This window comes from Ascaphus truei, chromosome 2, assembly GCF_040206685.1.
Source record: "Ascaphus truei isolate aAscTru1 chromosome 2, aAscTru1.hap1, whole genome shotgun sequence".
NCBI classification, from domain to species: domain Eukaryota; kingdom Metazoa; phylum Chordata; class Amphibia; order Anura; family Ascaphidae; genus Ascaphus; species Ascaphus truei.
The window spans coordinates 467,031,517-467,053,347 of NC_134484.1; the positions used below are offsets into that span (position 1 = coordinate 467,031,517).

Consider the following 21,831-nt stretch of genomic DNA (forward strand, 5'->3'; position numbering starts at 1 on the left):
CCGCTGCCCCGTCTCTGTGCCGCTGCCCCGTCTCTGTGCCGCTGCCCCCGTCTCTGTGCCGCTGCCCCCGTCCCTGTGCCGCTGCCCCCGTCCCTGTGCCGCTGCCCCCGTCCCTGTGCCGCTGCCCCCGTCCCTGTGCCGCTGCCCCCGTCCCTGTGCCGCTGCCCCCGTCTCTGTGCCGCTGCCCCCGTCCCTGTGCCGCTGCCCCCGTCTCTGTGCCGCTGCCCCCGTCCCTGTGCCGCTGCCCCCGTGCCGCTGCTCCCGTCCCTGTGCCCCGGTCCCTGTGCCGCTGCCCCCGTCCCTGTGCCGCTGCCCCCGTCCCTGTGCCGCTGCCCCCGTTCCTGTGCCCCCGTCCCTGTGCCGCTGCCCCCGTCCCTGTGCCGCTGCCCCGTCTCTGTGCCGCTGCCCCCGTCCCTGTGCCGCTGCCCCCGTCCCTGTGCCGCTGCCCCCGTCCCTGTGCCGCTGCCCCCGTCCCTGTGCCGCTGCCCCCGTCCCTGTGCCGCTGCCCCGTCTCTGTGCCGCTGCCCCGTCTCTGTGCCGCTGCCCCCGTCTCTGTGCCGCTGCCCCGTCTCTGTGCCGCTGCCCCGTCTCTGTGCCGCTGCCCCGTCTCTGTGCCGCTGCCCCCGTGCCGCTGCCCCCGTCCCTGTGCCCCCGTCCCTGTGCCGCTGCCCCCGTCTCTGTGCCGCTGCCCCGTCCCTGTGCCGCTGCCCCCGTCCCTGTGCCGCTGCCCCCGTCCCTGTGCCGCTGCCCCCGTCCCTGTGCCGCTGCCCCGTCTCTGTGCCGCTGCCCCGTCTCTGTGCCGCTGCCCCCGTCCCTGTGCCGCTGCCCCGTCTCTGTGCCGCTGCCCCGTCTCTGTGCCGCTGCCCCCGTCCCTGTGCCCCCGTCCCTGTGCCGCTGCCCCGTCCCTGTGCCGCTGCCCCCGTCCCTGTGCCACTGCCCCCGTCTCTGTGCCGCTGCCCCCGTCTCTGTGCCGCTGCCCCCGTCCCTGTGCCGCTGCCCCGTCCCTGTGCCGCTGCCCCCGTCCCTGTGCCGCTGCCCCCGTCCCTGTGCCGCTGCCCCCGTCCCTGTGCCGCTGCCCCGTCCCTGTGCCGCTGCCCCCGTCCCTGTGCCGCTGCCCCCGTCCCTGTGCCGCTGCCCCCGTCCCTGTGCCGCTGCCCCCGTCCCTGTGCCGCTGCCCCCGTCTCTGTGCCGCTGCCCCCGTCCCTGTGCCGCTGCCCCCGTCCCTGTGCCGCTGCCCCCGTCTCTGTGCCGCTGCCCCCGTCCCTGTGCCGCTGCCCCCGTCTCTGTGCCGCTGCCCCCGTGCCGCTGCTCCCGTGCCGCTGCCCCCGTCCCTGTGCCCCCGTCCCTGTGCCGCTGCCCCCGTCTCTGTGCCGCTGCCCCCGTCCCTGTGCCGCTGCCCCCGTCCCTGTGCCGCTGCCCCCGTCCCTGTGCCGCTGCCCCCGTCTCTGTGCCGCTGCCCCCGTGCCGCTGCTCCCGTGCCGCTGCCCCCGTCCCTGTGCCCCCGTCCCTGTGCCGCTGCCCCCGTCTCTGTGCCGCTGCCCCCGTCCCTGTGCCGCTGCCCCCGTCCCTGTGCCGCTGCCCCCGTCCCTGTGCCGCTGCCCCCGTCCCTGTGCCGCTGCCCCCGTCCCTGTGCCGCTGCCCCCGTCCCTGTGCCGCTGCCCCCGTCCCTGTGCCGTTGCCCCCGTTCCGCGTCCTAGTGCTGTGGGTCCCTGTGTGGCGGCATATATATATATATATATATCGAGTCAATACTTCACCTAACCAAAGTTGAGAATAACACACAGCTCTGCAGTTAGTTGATCAGATGATGTATAATAACACAGGGAACTTCCTCAGTGAGATCACGTGATCGGCACGCTGCTGCGCTGAGTCCTATTCCTCCGTCAGATCATGTGATCGGCACCCTGCTGCGCTGAGTCCTATTCCTCCGTCAGATCATGTGATCGGCACGCTGCTGCGCTGAGTCCTATTCCTCAGTGAGATCACGTGATCGGCACGCTGCTGCGCTGAGTCCTATTCCTCCGTCAGATCACGTGATCGGCACGCTGCTGCGCTGAGTCCTATTCCTCCGTCAGATCATGTGATCGGCACCCTGCTGCGCTGAGTCCTATTCCTCAGGGAGATCACTTGATCGGCACCCTGCTGCGCTGAGTCCTATTCCTCAGGGAGATCACGTGATCGGCACCCTGCTGCGCTGAGTCCTATTCCTCAGGGAGATCATGTGATCGGCACCCTGCTGCGCTGAGTCCTATTCCTCAGGGAGATCACGTGATCGGCACCCTGCTGCGCTGAGTCCTATTCCTCCGTCAGATCACGTGATCGGCACCCTGCTGCGCTGAGTCCTATTCCTCCGTCAGATCACGTGATCGGCACCCTGCTGCGGTCGGGTTTTTGGGTCAGTTTGCCTCTCTTTGTGGTTTGCGGATGAATACATTGTGTATTTGCTTTCAGTGCACACGCTCTGTGCTCCCCGTTCCTAGGAGACTCCGCGCTTTCCTCGTGTACTTACCTATACGATGTGTTACCAGGCAGCAATACATTAAGTTACCTCTCGTTTTCACGTATGTCCTGGGCACAGAGTTAGCCCGCGTCATTACTCCCCGCGACCACGGCGCGAACAAAAGGCCGGAGCTCAATGAGTGCGCCCCAGAGTGCGCCCCAGAGTGCGCCCCAGAGTGCGCCCCGGCGCGGCCGATTTTTGCGAAGACAAAATGTTTTGATTTTTTTCGCGAGACAGTCGGGTCACGTACGCGGTCCAGCCCGTGAGGGGGAACCGCTCGCGTGATGTGACGGCCCCGCCCCACCTCCCCGTCGCGGACATCATAGGAATCCTACAGGCCACGGATCGCTTCCCGTACATCCGCGCACGCGACGCCGTGCGCTCCATCGCCCGCGCCGACGATAGTGCGTGTATATTATATATTTTCTTCTAGGTGCACCAGTTTTGCTTTGGATGTGGGAGTATATTTTTAATAGTAGGAAGGCAGCGGGCACTCGCTGGGAGCGAAACGCGTAGGGAGGATAAGTGACACTCCGATAGAGAAACTTTTCTCTTCAACGCCACGAGTGCCCACTGCCTATCTATCCACACAGCGGGATCTACCCCAGGATCTATCTATCCACACAGCGGGATCTACCCCAGGATCTATCTATCCACACAGCGGGATCTACCCCAGGATCTATCCACACAGCGGGGCCTACCCCAGGATCAGACCCCTGACAACAATTGGTGCTCCGTCCACTGCTTCATTGTTTCAGTACAGTGAGGGCTGAAGGCGCGCAGGCGCCGAAGGGCCCTTTCTCGGAGTATATTTGTGGTCCTTAGATTAGGATATGTAGGCCGTGCAGGTTACTGCATGAACATGGCACATCTTTCTGGCAGTAAAGGATTTAAATGTACAGCCAGATGCAGGAAGGACCAAGAGGAGCTAATGACCTTGATGTGCTCAAATGAGATTGTTAATGCCTTAAATGAATAATCCATTCATACCCAGGCTGCGTTAACGCCTTTGGAGCCTTATGACGTCACAAGACCCTGCGCTCCGGGGGCTGTGATTTTCCCTGCGTGTCGCAGTGTTTGTGCGCAGGTCTCGGGGGTGATGTGACGGTGGAAGAGCAGGATTGGGGGGACCACGTGATTGCTACATTCTGGTGTCCAGACCTTTTGACTCTGAAAGGCTTCTCTCCGCTAGTGTACACAGCCCTGATCTCGTGGGGCGTTTTCCTCCCCCTGACCTCCGCAACCTCCTTTTCTGTTTTGCAGACGGCCGACTGCGTCTTGGACCTGGATTTATTCTCCAGCGTAATCCTTAATATCGATGCCAAAAGAGAGCCAGGTGAGAGCCCCCGCATCAGCAACAGTCGTCACAAAGCCGCCCGTGGCTGCAAAACTGACGCGGACGGGCACACGTCAAACTCCGGCTACAGAATGGTTGGCGATGGTGCTGCCTTCCTAGGGTTACCATGCCGCTCTGCAACTCTGTGAATTACATGTGTAAAAGAACCCACGCGTTCCACTGAATTTATGTCTACCAGCTGCTAATATGTATCTATTTGCCTAATGGTGTTCACCACTAATATTTTATTTAACACACGATGACGTTGTATTTACTAAGAAAACACAATCAATTTACTTGACAGGTTAATCACAAAAAGAGGATAAAAATCACCCAAACCTTAAAAAAATAAATAAATACTAGTTTCTTTTTTAAGTGACTTTGATTCAAGCTGCTAAACACGCCCCTGCTATTAACTCACTGCATGGCACCCGCTGTCGTTGATAACGTTCAGATAAATAGGGGCCGCTGTAGGAACTTTTCGTACAGGTAAATATATCCCTTGTGCCCAGCTGTGCTGGAGATCCAGTTAGGAGAAAGCTGTAAGGGGTCTGGGACTTATTAGGTGCAATGCTACAGTATTATAGTCCTGTCTGGGATTTTGGCAATTATTGGACCCGGCTCTGGGGATCCTTCACTTTCTGAGATATTCATTTGTGAATCCGCTGCACGGGAATACTTTTTTAGGAGAACAATATGGCTGCCGGGATCAGACACCCCCCCCCCCCATGGCTACTAGAAATCTGCAGTGTTGTGTAGCGATGGTGTCGCGGTTTTCTATTGGTAACCAATTAATGGCAAATAAAGAAGTTAATAGTTTGGAAAGCAGGGGTCCCCGGAGCTGATTCAGGCATGTTACAGCTCAGGCGTGTTACAGCTCAGGCGTGTTACAGCTCAGGCGTGTTACAGCTCAGGCGTGTTACAGCTCAGGCGTGTGGCTGTAACCCTCGCACAATGCTCTGCAGACTAGCTGAGCAGCAGGGACTCGACCACAAAGATACGCCCGTTCCTCTGTTGCTCGACTGCTAAAACTCTGACACAGGCCCTCATTCTCTCCCGTCTTGATTACTGTAACCTCCTGCTGTCCGGCCTTCCTGCCTCTCACCTGTCTCCCCTACAATCTATCCTTAACGCTGTTGCCAGAATCACTCTACTCTTTCCTACATCTGTCTCAGCGTCTCCCCTCCTGAAATCCCTCTCCTGGCTTCCAATGAAATCCCGTATCTCACACTCCATTCTTCTCCTCACTTTTAAAGCTTTACACTCTTCTGCCCCTCCTTACATCTCAGCCCTAATTTCTCGTTATGCACCATCCAGACTCTTGCGTTCTTCTCAAGGATGTCTTCTTTCTACCCCCTTTGTATCTAAAGCCCTCTCCCGCCTTAAACCCTTTCTCACTGACTGCCCCACACCTCTGGAATGCCCTTCCCTCAGTACCCGACTAGCACCCTCTCTATCCACCTTTAAGACCCACCTTAAAACACACCTGCTTAAAGAAGCATATGAGTAGCTCTGTGAATAATACTATACACAGGATACATAAAGCTTGGCCCCCTGCAGACGCACTTACTAGAATTCCCTCCTACTGTCTCTGTACGTTCTCCCTACCTACCAATTAGACTGTAAGCTCTTCGGGGCAGGGACTCCTCTTCCTTAATGTTACTTTTATGTCTGAGGCACTTATTCCCATGTTCTGTTATTTGTATTATTTGTTATTTATATGATTGTCCCGTGTATGGCTGCTGTGAAGCGCTATGTACACTAATGGCGCTATATAAATAAAGACATACATACATACAATGCATTGCATGCCGCTCTGTCATTGCCGGATGTGCTGATGGGTGTCTCCCGCTCAGGTGGGATTCTCTGCTTCCTCCCCGGCTGGCAGGAAATCCGTGGGGTGCAGCAGAGGCTGGAGGAGCAGCTGGCAGGCCGGATGGGAAAGTACCAGATCTTACCAGGTGAGGGCGCCGCTCTGTAACGTGGGCACTGTTTCAGCCATGTGTTATGGGCAAGGCTGGGGAACGCAGACATCCTTAGTATTCCTTGGCCTCCACGTGTACAAACACAGGCATATGTATATTACCAAAATTAGGGTGTGTTACCACCCCCCTCTCTAGCTAGAAGCCCACTGAGAGATGCACTCCAGGGCTATTAAAACATCACATTTAATAAACTTAGATTAAAAGAGGTCTACACATAAGTAGTGATCGTAAATCGTGGAAATAATTGTGATGTGAATTAAAATAAATAGGCGTAGGTCTGGTGCTGGTGAAGCTGACTCTCAGGTGTATGGCCCTAAATAAACCTAATGTCGAATAATAAAATATTAGACAACTACTAGGATGTAATTGGCAATAGATCCACCTATAGAACCTAACTATATGTAGGGCAACTGGTCATAGCAATTGTGGCTACTTGGTATATGTTGGTTGTGATGTGCTGATTGTGTGATGAAATGTTAGCACTGACACAGCATACCTAGTAACCAACCAATGATTGCAAGATGTAGAGCAAGCCGCAAAGGTGTGATAACTACTGGCAACAAGGTAATCATATAGTGGGGGCTAAGCTAGATATAAACGCCATGCTAACCATGGCACAGCTCCAACCTCACTGCATCATTTTACTCCTAGCTGCTCATGATGATGGTCTACCGTGATGCTGGTCAGCTCAATACAATCCTTGGTTGGTGGTATGTGGATTGAACCTGTGTAGGATAACATCAACACACTAAGCACAATTGGCATAGGATTAGCAGATAATTGGTGTAATACACACAATATATAAGATGGAATTCAAAGCCAATATCAGTGCATTGTCAGCAAAGAAAACAAGCTTAATGGCAGTCACCTCTTCCCTAAAGTACACTAATGATATGAGTGACAAAGGTGGAAGTACAATATAGCTGTCACACAATGTTAGTGCAGCAAGGAAATGAATGCTGCTACTAGAGTCATAACCTAATGCAACACACACACACAACTATGTGATGGATTAAATGCACGGATAAATAACCTGATCGTGTCCTAGGGCATGTAGTTTGTCTGGATCTGGATGTAGTTCTCAGCTCTGCACACAATGAGTGCAGATAATATCCAGCACACCTGCATACATATAGCACGTGCATATGTACCCTGTGTGAGCTAAGCACCGTGACATCCGAAGCATGGATTTGGGAGATCCCTCATTTCTTCTCCGGGGGGTCGGAGGTGGGCATGCTGGAGCTATGGTGCAGGGTGCATGGTCCTACTTCTATCCTTAATAAGGGACGGGTGCTGCACACGCCCGTATTCCAGTGACGGGGTCGTGGGTTTTATTTCCGTATCATACGCACCCGTACCACGGGTCACTAACACGTACAGGTCTACACCGCCCGTGACAAGTTGTGATGTGTGTTGTGAACACCGTCCCTTATGTGTGATTGTTAGGTGTTTGGCATTGGGAGCCGTGTTCTGCATGAGCTGCAGTTGTGTAAAAGTGATAAAATGTGCGTGCTGATCGCTACCGCGTTGTCATTTGTTCCTAACGGCTGCTTCCCTTTGCCTGGGAAGAGATCAGCTTCGTTTTAACCAGGTGGGACTAACATGTTCTGCAGCAGAGGGAAGTGAGTCGGTAGGGGCAGTAAAATGAAAAAGGCGGGTAGGAGTAGAACAGGGTTGTGTCGGTCAGGAGAAGCAGAAGCCTCTGGGGTTAGTAATGAATCCCGATGCAGTTCAGCTTCTTTAATGTCTTCACCCTTTAGAGGAGCCCCTGGAAGTCCTCACACGTTATGTGCCGCTGGATCACACGTGTTTCTGCTCCCCTCGCAGTTCACTCCAACATTCCAATGATGGACCAACAGAGCATCTTCCACCGGCCGCCGGCGGGGGTCCGCAAGATCGTCCTGGCGACCAACATCGCCGAGACGTCCGTCACCATCGATGACATCGTGCACGTGGTGGACAGCGGGATGCAGAAGGAGCAGCGCTATGACCTGAAGACAAAGGTACTGATCTGTATCCTGCCGAGAAGCGCGAAGAGGAGGCGCAGCGAAGACACGTGTACTCCCCATCCCTTTATCTCACTGCGTGTCCCTAGGACACACGTGAATATAACACGCGTGTCACGTGGTATCCTGCGGATATTGCACTCCCGGTCCCTTTATCTCACTGCTCCTCCCTAGGACACGCGTGAATATAACACGCGTGTCTCGCTGTATCCTTATTAATAATAAAGGACATTGGCTCATATTCTGTGTAGCGCGCGAGAGCGCCGTGTATATGATCACGCCGAAACGCGCCCGCACGTCGCAGAATACGGGACATTTGCCTTTGCAGGTCTCTGACGCGTCACTTCATTATAAGCCTCTGTGTATTATTCAGTCTGTTTCAGGGCCATGTGGTCACCGTCCCGTAACCTCTGTTTATAAAGCAGTGGCCCTTATTTGGCAGCTGGCAGCCTCTCGCAGACACGATTACACCAACAAAGGCAGCGGTGCTGTTTACACCAAGGTCTTCCCAGGGTGTGTTACAGACCAGCGACGCAGAACTGGCGGCTAAACAAGTCCATAGAATTCGATTTATTTTTTCCGGCGATCACCGCGTGATGTCAGCGGCACGTGAGCGGTTCAGCCAATGAGGGCGACCCGCTCGCGGCCACGCCCCCCCAGTCGCCCTCTCTTGTCTCCTGCACTATAAGCAGGAAACGCTATTACAACGGCGACGGATGCCGTCGCCAGGACTATAAGCGCAGCCTTACAGGACAGCCCCCCCCCACCCCCCGTAGGGCCGCAGGGCCCTGACGCCAGTGACCTGTATAAGGGATCACATCCGGGTAATTGACGCCTTTTTAACCAAAATCTGACCGCTAGAACTAGTTTTAAAATCAATCAAGTGGATATGTAAGACCTGTGAGAGCTGAGGCGGGAGGGGAGGGATTTCCTCTGGCTGCTCCCATGTCCCGAGTGCTAAAGAGGGAGAATCCTTGCTCTGCCCCCTCCCCTTCCCCCATTTTTTTTTGATTACACCTGCTTAGAATGAGATGGTTCCTCCACTGGTAGCATAGATAGAAAAAGACATTGGTGTTACCGGGTCATTTCAAACATCATCTTGTGGTTACAATTCCACCGTGCTGGGCACTGAGCATAAATCTCTTCATCAACAACACCCAGGTCTCTTGTGGGGTCAGTCTCTTACCCAGGTCTCTTGTGGGTCAGTCTCCTACCCAGGTCTCTTGTGGGGTCAGTCTCTCACCCAGGTCTCTTGTGGGGTCAGGCTCATACCCAAGTCTCTTGTGGGGTCACTCTCTTACCCAAGTCTCTTGTGGGGTCACTCTCTTACCCAGGTCTCTTGTGGGGTCAGTCTCTTACCCAGGTCTCTTGTGGGGTCACTCTCTTACCCAAGTCTCTTGTGGAGTCAGTCTCTTACCCAGGTCTCTTGTGGGTTCTGTCTCTTACCCAGGTCTCTTGTGGGGTCACTCTCTTACCCAGGTCTCTTGTGGGGTCACTCTCTTACCCAAGTCTCTTGTGGGGTCTGTCTCTCACCCAGGTCTCTTGTGGGGTCAGTCTCTCACCCAAGTCTCTTGTGGGGTCAGTCTCTCACCCAGGTCTCTTGTGGGGTCAGTCTCTCACCCAGGTCTCTTGTGGGGTCAGTCTCTCACCCAGGTCTCTTGTGTGGTCAGTCTCTCACCCAGGTCTCTTGTGGGGTCAGTCTCTCACCCAGGTCTCTTGTGGGGTAGTCTCTCACCCAGGTCTCTTGTGGGGTCAGTCTCTCACCCTGGTCTCTTGTGGGGTTTGTCTCTTATCCCATATAGTATATACGTTTGTCAGATGGGTTCTGTGTATCCATGCTTCTGTGGCTCCATGTTGTAGTTCCGCGTCTCGAGACAGTGTTTACCTGATGCTTTAGATAATCACACAAGTGAAGACTTCCCCCCGGGATAGCGCTCCAGTGAAACCTTCAAATGTGAAGAGACCAAGTTCAGTAAAAAAGTTACAATTTATTTAAAAAAAACACGTAAAACACTGAGACGTCCTATGCGTTTCTCACCCGCCGACGCGCTTCTCACCCACCGACGCGTTTCTCACCCTTCGATGCTTTCTCGACGAGTGAATAATTGCTGCTGGAGTTACAATATATCTACTAACAATTCAAACCAATTGAAAACAGCTGTTAAGGTGAATTTAACCCTTTCATTACATTTTTATTCCTAGCCCTGCATCCTCTAACTCCCTTGAACAAAACCAGATAATGGACAAGGATAGAATTATTCCAGCAAACTCAATTGTATACATCCAATGTCTACTGTTAATCATTAATAAAAAATACCCAATGCTCATTTTCTTTTAATAATTAAATAATCAAATACAAAAAACTATATAATAATTATATTGTAAATATCTTATTGGAACTTTTGTTGTGTGGTTTTTATTTGATTCATTAATGTCATATATTTTAAATTTTTTATTCATAAAGTTATCATTAAAATTAATTAAATGCTTAAAAGGTCTGGTCTTTTATTATAATTCAAAAATCCTATTCAAATATTAAATGTATTGTTTTTAGTTTGTATGTGAATTGGACCTATGTGCTATATTTACAGTAAGTTGTAATACAATCAGCTGTGTGTCTGCCTCCCGTATTCATAACTTTGTAAGCCTTACCGTACTACCGATAATTAAATAGCCTCTCTTGGGACTGAGTCACCTGTGCTGAAGCGGGGATATCCTTAACACCTAACCTGATGGTGTCCCTTGAGGACTTGCCACCCCTGTACTAGTAAGTCCCACGTATATTTCGGGACACCCACATCGCAATGCATATCTCCCGTATTGTGTGGCGACATTAATACAGTATCTCATGCTATCACCCTTTTGCATAGTGTCACATCATCTTTGTTGGCATAGATACAAATTTAGCATTTACCATAAAAACCACATGTTCGTGGACCTTTCTTTTGTACATTTCTCAAACAACTAGGGGAGATTTATGTACAGCTATTGTGTGTGTGCTTGTGACATTACTACCTCTCACTACTCGTGATTTGTTTCAACTCCGGGTCAAGTGTCATTATTTCCCAATGCTGTTTAAGGATCAATATAATTCGCGCAGCTTGTTTGTTTCGCTTTGCAATTAACAAGATCATAATGATCCGGTTTCCAAGCATGTGTCTACTTGTACAGAAGATAACAAACTCCGACATGTTTCTTCCTGGGGTGTTGAGCATATTACCCCTTTGACTGGTGGTGGAGATAGAATTAAGGCTGGGGCCATGGTACCGCAGACCGTGCGGACCCTGAGCGAACAGACTGCCATAAGGCAGTGTTCGCGTCCATGCGGCGTGCGTGCGCGCTGAAGCGGGAGGGGGCGCGCGTTGCACAAGAAATCCGTTCAAACCGATTTCTTGGCACGGCAGGCTGGTCATGCGAGCGGTTAGCCCAACGAGGGGGAACCAGCTCCATGACGTCACTGGCACACCCCTAGACACGCCCACAGACGGCGCGCGTACCATGGCCGAAAAACGCACCTGCTTCATGCGGGTGACGTCACGGCCGCGCACGCATCCGCACGGGCGAAGGCACCATGGCCCAGCCTTAGGTTATATCAAAGAGAAGCCTACTGGATTTGTACCCTGAGGTCCTTGGTCCCTTGGGGGCTATATTCAGAGTGGGATCTCAAGCACTTCTTATGAGAATGGTGGTGCTGTTATGTCATTATCAGTAATACTGATAGTAGTACTACTAGCTAAGGCTGACAGAGCTATGAGTATGGGAGGCAGACACACAGCTGGTTGTATTACAACTCAATGCAAATATAGGACATAGGACCAAAGTGTACACTATTCACATAGAAAGTGAAAACAATACATTGCATTTTTGAATAGGATTTTTGAATTCTAATAAAAGACTGTTTAAGCATTTAATTAATTATAGTGATAATTTTATAAATAAAATATTTAAGATATATGACATTAATAAATCAAATAAATACCACACCACACAACAAATGCTCCAATAAGATATTCACAATACAATTGTTAAATAGATAGTTTTTTGTATTTGCTTATTTCATTTAATCATTAAAAGAAAATGATCATTGGTATTTTATTGATTAATGATTAACAGTAGATATTGTATATATGCAAATGAGTTTGTTGGCATGATTCTATCCTTGTTAATTTATCTGTTATGTTCAGGGGAATTAGAGGATTCCTTGCTACGAATTAAAATGTAATTAAAGGGTTAAATTCACTTTAACAGCTGTTTTTAATAAGTTTAAATTGTTAGTACATATTGTTACTCCGGCAGTGATTATTCATACTTCGTGAAAGCATCGAAGGGTGAGAAACGCGTAGGGATGAGAAACGCGTAGGAGGTCTCCGTGTTCGTCGTGTTGTTTAAATTAATTGTACAATCGTAGGTAAAAGATTACTCCTTGCTCAGCTTATAAAAGTAGTATCTGTAATGTATGAGGTGCATTAACAGGTTATGCAATAGTATATATCCAAGAACGGGCTATTCTCTAAGTAGCATTTCACGGTTAATCTGAATACTTGCCCACTATACTGAATTAAGGTCTCCTGTTGGCTTGTCTTACCTACAAACGATCAACTCATTACTGACGAGTAGTGGAAAGCTCGACAGTGGCGAGAGTATGTGAACAGACCAGGCGAGGGACGCAAGACCAGCCAAAGGATCGGCACCGACTTCGCAGGACCTCCAGGCAGGCAGTATCCACGGGGTTTAACAGAAACCCTACGCGTTTCATCCGGGTACAACCGGACTTCTTCAGGGGTGTACCAGATCCTTTGCCTGGTGTTGCGTTCCTCGCCTGGTCTGTTCACATACTCGCCGCCATTGTTGAGCTTCCACTACTCGTAGCCGCAGACACTGATAGGCGGAGAAACTTCTGTGACGTCAGACGCCATCCCTGAATGCGGAAGTGAGAGCCAGGGAAGACACACCACCCTATCTACCATACAGCGCACCGGCACCTCAGACTACAGGGCCCAGAGTGGTCAATCTGCTTGTTTTTATTCGGGAGCATGTGAGTGGATCTGAGCTCCTTGGCTCTAGAATTGTTCTATAAAACTGTGTTACGCTATATTTCTCTTTTCTTCTCTTTTATAATCTGAGATTTCCAGCATCATCCATCTCTTTGATTCCTGCCTGACCATCCATTACACCTAAGAGGAGTTCTTGCACTTTCTGTGTTGGGCGTTCAATATGAGCTTATAGGGGCCCTGTATGTTTCACTTTCTGTGTCCCCCCAATGCTATCTTGAGGAATTGTGTAATCCCTCACACCAGCAGCATCTCCTCATGGTGATATCCATTTACTTAATTTGTCACTAATCACATTGTCACTGTATATTTGGGTTTGCGCTTCTAAACTTCCTTTTAAGGCTGGTAAGTAACAATGGATGAACAGGTGTATGGTAATATATGTATTGGTAAACACACACACAACATATACAAGAACTTGCATGTAAAATAGTAAAAATGTGCTTCACTGGTGCAGGTGAGATAGAAGTCCAAGGTGGTAAATCAATAGGACCGTGGTGCCCCAGGCCCATGGACTGCCTCCTCGCAGCACCCGGAGACCTCAGGAAACCACACGATAAGGCACAGCTGATTCAGCTGACACTTCTTGCTACACCTCAGCCTTACAGACACGCCGTGCCACCTGCCCAGCGTGTAAGGATACAGAGTACCTGCCTCGCTGCCTTCCTCCCTGCCACCGCCGCGTGTATGTGATGTCAATCGCAGTTGCGCATGCGCATACAAGTGGGTGAGGGGAGCACCCACTTGAGACATATGCAGCAAGGAAGCCGATGGGATGGAAAATGTATTTGTTCAAACACCAATAGAATTCCCTGTGGAACATGTATAGATATCTATATATAGATATCTATATAACACACACACACACACACATCGACGTCCAACTTGCATACTGTACATATTCAATAATCAGGAGAACTCCAAGGCTGAAGTCGGTCGTACTTAAGCATTCCCCACAAAAGTTTATTGAACTCGCTATTTATTCTGTGGCCTTCCATTACTTCCTTTTTATCTTAATCACTTAATTTCGTTGACGACACCTTTTTAAAGTAAAATAAATACATTCTGTGTGTGTGTATATATAGAAAGTCAGCAAACTCCGTTCTATTAGAAAAAGGTGATGTTATTACACTATATTCGGATCGACGTTTCACTCCCCAGCTCGCTCAGTGTGTTTCAATATATAACCAGTGTGTGAGTTCTCTTTATACCCCCAGTTATATACCTACTGACTCATTGCATACACTCTGACCCCTTCTTGTAGGTTTCGTGCCTGGAGACCACCTGGGTGTCCAAATCCAATGTAACCCAGAGGCGGGGGCGAGCCGGGCGCTGCCAACCGGGCAACTCCTACCATCTCTTCACCCGTGAGCAGCACCAGGCCATGCCCACCTTTCAGGTGCCAGAGCTCCTGCGGACGCCACTGGAGAACCTGGTGGTCCAGGCGAAGATACACATGCCGGAGATGACGGTAAGATGAGTGGGGGAGGCTTGGGAAGGACCTCTTCATCGGCGTGTCTTTTTAAGATCCACGTCTTGTTGTTCCTGTGGCTTGTAATCAGCATTATCCTGCGTTCCTCAGTCATTGTTCCTGACGCCCAGGCTACCGTTTCTCCGATAGTAGGAATGGAAAAGCTTGGGCTATTCCGTGCTTTTGTGACATATGTAAATATGTATGTTTTATTGATTCATTTTTTGAGGGGCTGCATACTTAAACTTGCAATCTATATATATATATGTGTGTGTGTGTGTGTGTGTGTGTGTGTATGTATGTATGTATGTATGTATGTATGTATGTATGTCTTTATTTGTATAGCGCCATAAAATGTACATAGCGCTTCACAGTAGTAATACATGTCATATAAATAACAAATATAAATAACAGATCATGGGAATAAGTGCTTCAGACATACTGTAAAAGTAACATTAAGGAAGAGGCGTCCCTGCCCCGAGGAGCTTACAATCTAATTGGTAGGTAGGGAGAACGTACAGAGACAGTAGGAGGGAATACTAGTAAGTGCGTCTGCAGGGGGCCAAGCTTTGTGTCATGTGTCCATGATTATCCAGTGCTACTCATATGCTTCTTTAAGCAGATGTGTCTTAAGGTGGGTCTTAAAGGTGGATAGCGAGGGGGCTAGTCGGGTATTGAGGGGAAGGGCATTCCAGAGGTGCGGGGCAGTCAGTGAGAAAGGTTTAAGGCGGGAGAGAGCTTTAGATACAAAGGGGGTAGAAAGAAGACATCCTTGAGAAGAACGCAAGAGTCGTGATGGTGCATAGCGAGAAATTAGGGCTGAGATGTAATGAGGGGCAGAAGAATGTAAAGCTTTAAAAGTGAGCAGTAGAATTGAGTGTGAGATACGCAATTTAATCGGAAGCCAGGAGAGGGATTTCAGCAGGGGAGACGCTGAGACAGATTTAGGAAAGAGTAGAGTGATTCTGGCAGCAGTGTTTAGGATAGATTGTAGGGGAGACAGGTGAGAGGTAGGAAGGCCGGACAGCAGGAGGTTGCAGTAATCGAGACGTGAGAGAATGAGGGCCTGAGTCAGAGTTTTGGCAGTTGAGTAACAGAGGAAAGGGCGTATCTTTGTGATATTGCGGAGGAAAAAGCGACAAGTTTTAGAAACGTTTTGAATATGAGAGGAGAATGAGAGAGAGGAATCAAGTGTGACCCCTAGGCAGCGTGCTTGGGCTACTGGGTGAATGATCGTATTTCCAATAGCAATGTGGAAGGATGTAGTAGGGCCACGTTTGGGAGGTGGTATAAGGAGCTCTCTTTTTGCCATGTTAAGTTTCAGTCGGCGGATGGCCATCCAGGATGATATTCCAGAGAGGCATTCAGAAACTTTGGTCTGTATAGCAGGTGTAAGGTCAGGGGTTGAAAGGTAAATTTGTGTGTCGTCAGCATAGAGGTGATATTTAAACCCAAAAGATGTGATTAGGTCACCTAGAGAGAGTGTGTAGAGAGAAAAGAGAAGGGGTCCCAGGACAGAGCCCTGGGGTACCCCCACAGAGAGATCAATAGAGGAGGAGGAGGTGTTAGCAAAAGAGACACTGAAGGTACGATGGGAGAGGTAAGAGGAGATCCAGGATAAAGCTTTGTTCCGAATACCAAGAGTATGGAGAATGTGAAGGAGAAGAGGGTGGTCCACGGTGTCGAATGCTGCAGAGAGGTCGAGTAATATGAGCAGAGTGTAATGACCTCTGTCTTTGGCAGCATGGAGGTCGTCAGTTATTTTAGTGAGGGCTGTTTCAGTAGAGTGAGCAGTGCGGAAGCCAGATTGTAGAGGGTCTAGGAGAGAATAGGTGTTGAGAAAGTGTAGCAATCGAGAGAATACAAGACGTTCAAGGAGTTTGGAGGCAAAAGGCAGGAGGGAGACAGGTCGATAGTTAGAAGGACAGGTAGGGTCAAGCTTGCTGTTTTTGAGTAATGGTATAACGGTTGCATGCTTGAAGGATGAGGGAAAGGTACCAGAGTAGAGGGAAGAGTTAAAGATCTGTGTGAGCATAGGGATTATAGAAGGAGCAAGAGGTTTTAGGAGATGGGAGGGAATGGGATCAAGAGGGCAAGTGGTAGAGGGAGAAGAGGAGATCAGCAGTGATACATCCTCCTCCGAGATAGCAGAAAAAGAGTCAAGAAAGACAGGAGGAGAGTTGGGAAGCATTGTGGGATGGGAGGAGGCAACAGATGGGATGTTCTGCCGTATGGACTCCACCTTTTTCTTAAAAAAGTCAGCAAAGTCCTGAGGTGAGATGGAGGAAGAAGAGGAGGCAGCTGAGGGTGGTCTGAGTAGAGAGTCAAAGACAGAAAAGAGACGGCGTGGGTTAGACTTGTGTGTGTTGATTAGTGATGAAAAGTAGGTTTGTTTAGCCTGAAAGAGGGCAGAGTTGAAACAGGATAGCATAAATTTGTAGTGAATGAAGTCTGCGAGCGTATGAGATTTCCTCCAGAGGCGTTCAGAGGAACGAGTGGAGGAACGCAGCATGCGTGTGTGGGAGTTTAGCCAGGGTCTGGGGTTAGAAGGGCGAGGACGGCAGAGAGAAAGTGGGGCATGAAGATCAAGAGAGGAAGATAAGGCAGAGTTGTAGTTCCTGACCAGGTTGTCAGGGTCTGAAGCAGAACTGAGAGAGGAGAGGGAGGAGCGTAAAGTGGAATCAAGAGCTGGTAGGTTAGTAGAGCGCAGGTTTCTGCAAAAACGAGGGCGAGATGGAGATGGAGATGGAGATGGAGAGAAGCGAGAGAGAGAAAATGAGATGAGGTGATGGTCGGAGAGAGGAAAAGGGGAAATGGAGAAGTCGGAGAGAGAGAAGTTTTTAGTGAGTGTGTGTGTGTGTGTGTGTGTATATTAGTTCATTATTAAAAATTAGTAACATGTACACTCTTCTTTCTTCTAATATTTATCCAGGTTCTCAGTATGGAGGTGCAGCTGAAACCTGAAGGAGAGAGAATGGAAACATCGTGCGATCCTATTTATTAAATAAATAAGCATGGTTATAACCGTGGAAAGCACCTTGCATATAATATGTGCACATCTGTATTCCTTTAGCAATGCGCAGGAACGATGTGTCAGGGATGCGGGGAGATGTGTGGCTGAGCTACGGTGTGTCTGTTCAGTTCAGGAAATGTCCGGCAGGTGTCACTGCGCCAACGCGTTTCGCCTAATGCCTCATCAGCGTTTATCAGCCGAGTCCTTAAGGTGGATGTATACGCGTTTGGACAGCGACACCTCCTGGACACATTTCTTGAATTGAACAGACTGAGACACCGAAGCTCAGCCGCAATGGATGCCTGGGACGTGCCGTGGAGAAGCACGCATGGCAGTGCAACCTGAAGGCGAAGTCGCATCCCCGCGTAACCCGAGACCTTGTTTCCGGCACTTACCGAAAGGGCTACAGATTGACAGATGTATGCAAGTGTTACATTCTTATTTATTTAATACATGGGATAGCACGATGTTTCCATTCTCTGTCCCCTGGTTAGAGCTGCATCTCCATACTGAGAACCACCTGGAGAAATATTAGCAGAAAGAAGAGCTAATGAAAACTACTAACAGCAACCAGCGAGCTGTCATTTTGTGAGTGTTTGTTACTATTTTTTTTAAAGTTTTTGAATAATTCTCCTATATTTCCCGGAGTTCCTTGCTTTTTTTTTTTTTCTCTCTTTGTTTCCCATGCGTCCCCAGGACTGTTAATTTGTTACATCGTGCTATGTACTGACCCGGTCTTCTCCCTCCCGGTTTGCAGGCGGTGGAATTCTTATCGCAAGCGCTGGAGAGCCCGGACGCCCGAGCTATCGCCGACGCGGTGCGGCTGCTGCAGGAGATCCGTAAGTGCAGAGAACACCCAGCCAAGCTGGGGAGCTGCCTTCCTAGTAACCCTGTAACCAGAGGAACGGCACGAAAGCACCTACAGCAGAGGTGGCCAACGCCGGTCCTCAAGGGCCACCAACAGGTCAGGTGTCAAGGATATCTCTGCTTCAGCTCCACTGAGCCACCTGTGCTGAAGCAGGGGTATCCTTGAAACTTGACCTGTTAGTGTCTCTTGAGGATGGGCGTTGCTCCCCCCTAACACACCAGAGCTGGTCTTCCTAACTGTTTAAGTCTCTAAGCGATCAATCAAAGTCCAAATGTGCATTTTATATACTAATGACCTTTTAGTTCACATCAAGAACTGTTCTGTTTGACAGTACTATTGATCTAAACGGTCGGCATTAAAGTTGTATTCAGGCTGCTTTATAACTGATCACATCGGCTTCGGAGTGGTTGCAGCACTTTGTGTTGTAGTGGTGCGTGCTCTTTATTCTGCGTTCTCTGTCGCAGTTACCCTTTCCTGCTTATATTCTCAATGCTTTTAAACATCTCTTCCATTAGGACACCTGTTGTGGTTGAATAGAGAAACGGCTTCACTGTATTGGTGACAAGTTTCTCCACCAATCAGGGCGTCCCGTTCCTGAATGTCCAGCAAATGACAAACCCTTTAGTAGCAGCGATGAAAGGCTTCGTGTTCTATATAGAAGGGGACATTCCGATTGGTTAACGCCCCAAACTTTGTTCATGTTAACCGAAGCTCTGCAAGACCAGTAGAGCTCCAGAAACTCAGCACAAGTACAGATATCACCGTATGGCTGAGTGAAGACGAATGGCTTACTTAAAAAACCAAACGCGTTTCTTTACGTGTAGTGAGACACCCGCAAACGCCTCTTTCTTGCAAAGCGGAAGTATTTGTGGTATTGGAGATACACGGCAAACAGTCATTCTTGCAGTTGCTTTTTAGATCGTAGACGTGCGTTTCTATCTTGTAGTGTAACAGGCAGCGTTAAACATGGCGACAACTAGCGCGCGCATCAAAAGTTAGCAAAAAGCCAATATTAAACCAAAAAGTGGCATCATGTTTTATCCACACATTATACGAGATTTTACTCTCCAATCTCATGCTCTGTAGGACCACCACATCACCCCAAGACCAACATACACTGTCACTCATTGGGTTACCTCATCATCCCAGGACCACCACACATGGTCACTCATTGGGTTACCTTATCATCCTAGGACCTCCACACATGGTCACTCATTAGGTTAGCTCATCACCCCAGGACCACCACACATGGTCACTCATTGGGTTAGCCGATCACCATACACTGTCACTCATTGGGTTACCCAATTACCCCATCACCACCATACACTGTCACTCATTGGGTTACCTCATCACCCCAGGATCATCGTACACATTCACTTATTGGGTTACCACCTGATCACTCCATTCACCATACACTATTACTCATTGGTTAACCAATCAACCCAGGGGCACCATCCACATTCATTGGGCTACCCTATCACCCCATGTGTTGTACATACCGTACACCGTAGCATTCCACCGTTATCTTTGTATAGAATCCATATTAAAGTGATTTACTCGGTCCTACACTGGTCAGTTGAAGAGACAGTGATTGGATTTCTCTTGTCCCTTATATAGGAGTGCTGGATAGCCAAGAGGCCCTGACCTTACTGGGGCAGCGAATCGCCAACATCGCTACTGACCCCAGCCTGGCCAAGACTATCGTCCTTGCTTCCATATTCCGCTGCCTCCACCCCCTGCTTGTGATCGTGGCTTGTCTGACTAGGGACCCGTTCCAGGGTGGGATGCAGAACAGAGCTGAGGTCAACAAGGTGAGTGAGACTCGCCTAATGTCTTGTGCTCATATGATAGTTGAAGAAAAAAGGGCACTCACTCGACCCGTCAGAAACGCCCCGAGGGCACATCCATCACGGTAATGGTGCAATCAATAGCAAATATTTGTCCGGAGGGGAAAAGGAGGCAGTCCAGAGGGCTTGTGTAAAATCAGAAAATTCTTTAATGGAAAAGGATTGACGTTTCGGTCCCCAACTAGGACCTTTGTCAAGATGTTCTTTGCCAAAAGTCTCAGTTTGGGACCGAAATGTCAATCCTTTTTCATGAAAGAATGTTGTAATTTTCTACAAGCCCTCTGGATGGCCTCCTTTTCTCCTCTGGAAGGACAAATATTTGCTATTGTGCTCATATGAAACAGGTGTTTGGGCTGCAAAGGTAGGTGAATAAATGTCTGCACAATGTCAGTAAGTGGCAGACATGGGAAACCGGAACACGTGTCGAGGGCCTGGGAGGCAAAACAAACTAGGGCAATAATGAACCAAAAATCTGCACGTGATGGGGCTTGCACTCATGCAGATAAATACTGTACATATTACCTGCGCGCCTCCCCATGTGAAGTATGCGGCTGGTAAAAGGATCGGCCTTACATATATGGAAAATAAAGAACAAGGCTGGCGGCTTAAATCATGTTTTGATCAAAAGATGCGACCAAAAGCCTCCTTTATTACAGACTTAGGTTCTAAATGTGAACATGTCACTCGTATATTTTATCCCAATGTGTTAGGCAGGCGCTGTTCTTTGTTTTCCACTCATGCAATTATACAGAGGCTCAGACTTTGTAGGTGTGTATATAATATGCACTTGCCAAGCACACACTCATACACACAACTCTCACACTCGCGCTCACACACATTGATACACACACAGCAGCCTGACACACACACACACACCCCTAGCCAGCCAGCCAGTTGACTCAGAAACACACACACTGATACACAGAGCAGCATGACACAAACACACACACACAGCCTGCTGACTCAGAAACATACATACACTGATACACAGAGCAGCCTGACACACACACACACAGCCTGACAAACACAGCCTGCTGACTCAGAAACACAGAAACACACACACACAGCCTGCTGACTCAGAAACACAGTGATACACAGAGCAGCCTGGCATACACACACACACACACACACACAGCCTGCTGACTCAGAAACACAGTGATACACAGAGCAGCCTGGCATACACACACACACACACACACACCCACAGCCTGCTGACTCAGAAACACAGTGATACACAGAGCAGCCTGGCATACATACACACACACACAGCCTGCTGACTCAGAAACACAGTGTATACACTGATACACAGAGCAGCCAGGCACACACACACACACAGCCAGCTGACTCGGAAACACACACACACACTGATACACAGAGCAGCATGACACAAACACACACACACACACAGCCTGCTGACTCAGAAACATACATACACTGATGCACAGAGCAGCCAGACACACACACACACAGCCTGCTGACTCAGAAACATAGAAACACACACACACACACACTACCTGCTGACTCAGAAACACAGTGATACACAGAGCAGCCTGACACACACACACACACACACACACACACACACACACACACACACACACACACACACACAGCCTGCTGACTCAGAAACACAGTGTATACACTGATACACAGAGCAGCCTGACTGCATGTTCAGTGTATCACTCACCCATGATTATGTGAGAATTAGCCAGTCTGGGCGTGAGGGTGCATGTGATGCTGGCACCCACTAGGAA

At 49.6% G+C, this 21,831-nt stretch overlaps 1 protein-coding gene across 1 annotated transcript in view; it reads left to right on the forward strand.

The window, feature by feature from the left end:
- The window catches only part of DHX30 (DExH-box helicase 30), a 60,957-nt gene that overhangs the window by 27,767 nt on the left and 11,359 nt on the right, over window positions 1–21,831 (forward strand). The window contains exons 9-14 of the mRNA XM_075588161.1: window positions 3,764–3,836; window positions 5,693–5,797; window positions 7,649–7,824; window positions 14,143–14,349; window positions 18,120–18,201; window positions 19,848–20,041. Coding sequence (XP_075444276.1) covers window positions 3,764–3,836; window positions 5,693–5,797; window positions 7,649–7,824; window positions 14,143–14,349; window positions 18,120–18,201; window positions 19,848–20,041 — 837 coding nt within the window. The remainder of the gene's footprint in view (window positions 1–3,763; window positions 3,837–5,692; window positions 5,798–7,648; window positions 7,825–14,142; window positions 14,350–18,119; window positions 18,202–19,847; window positions 20,042–21,831) is intronic.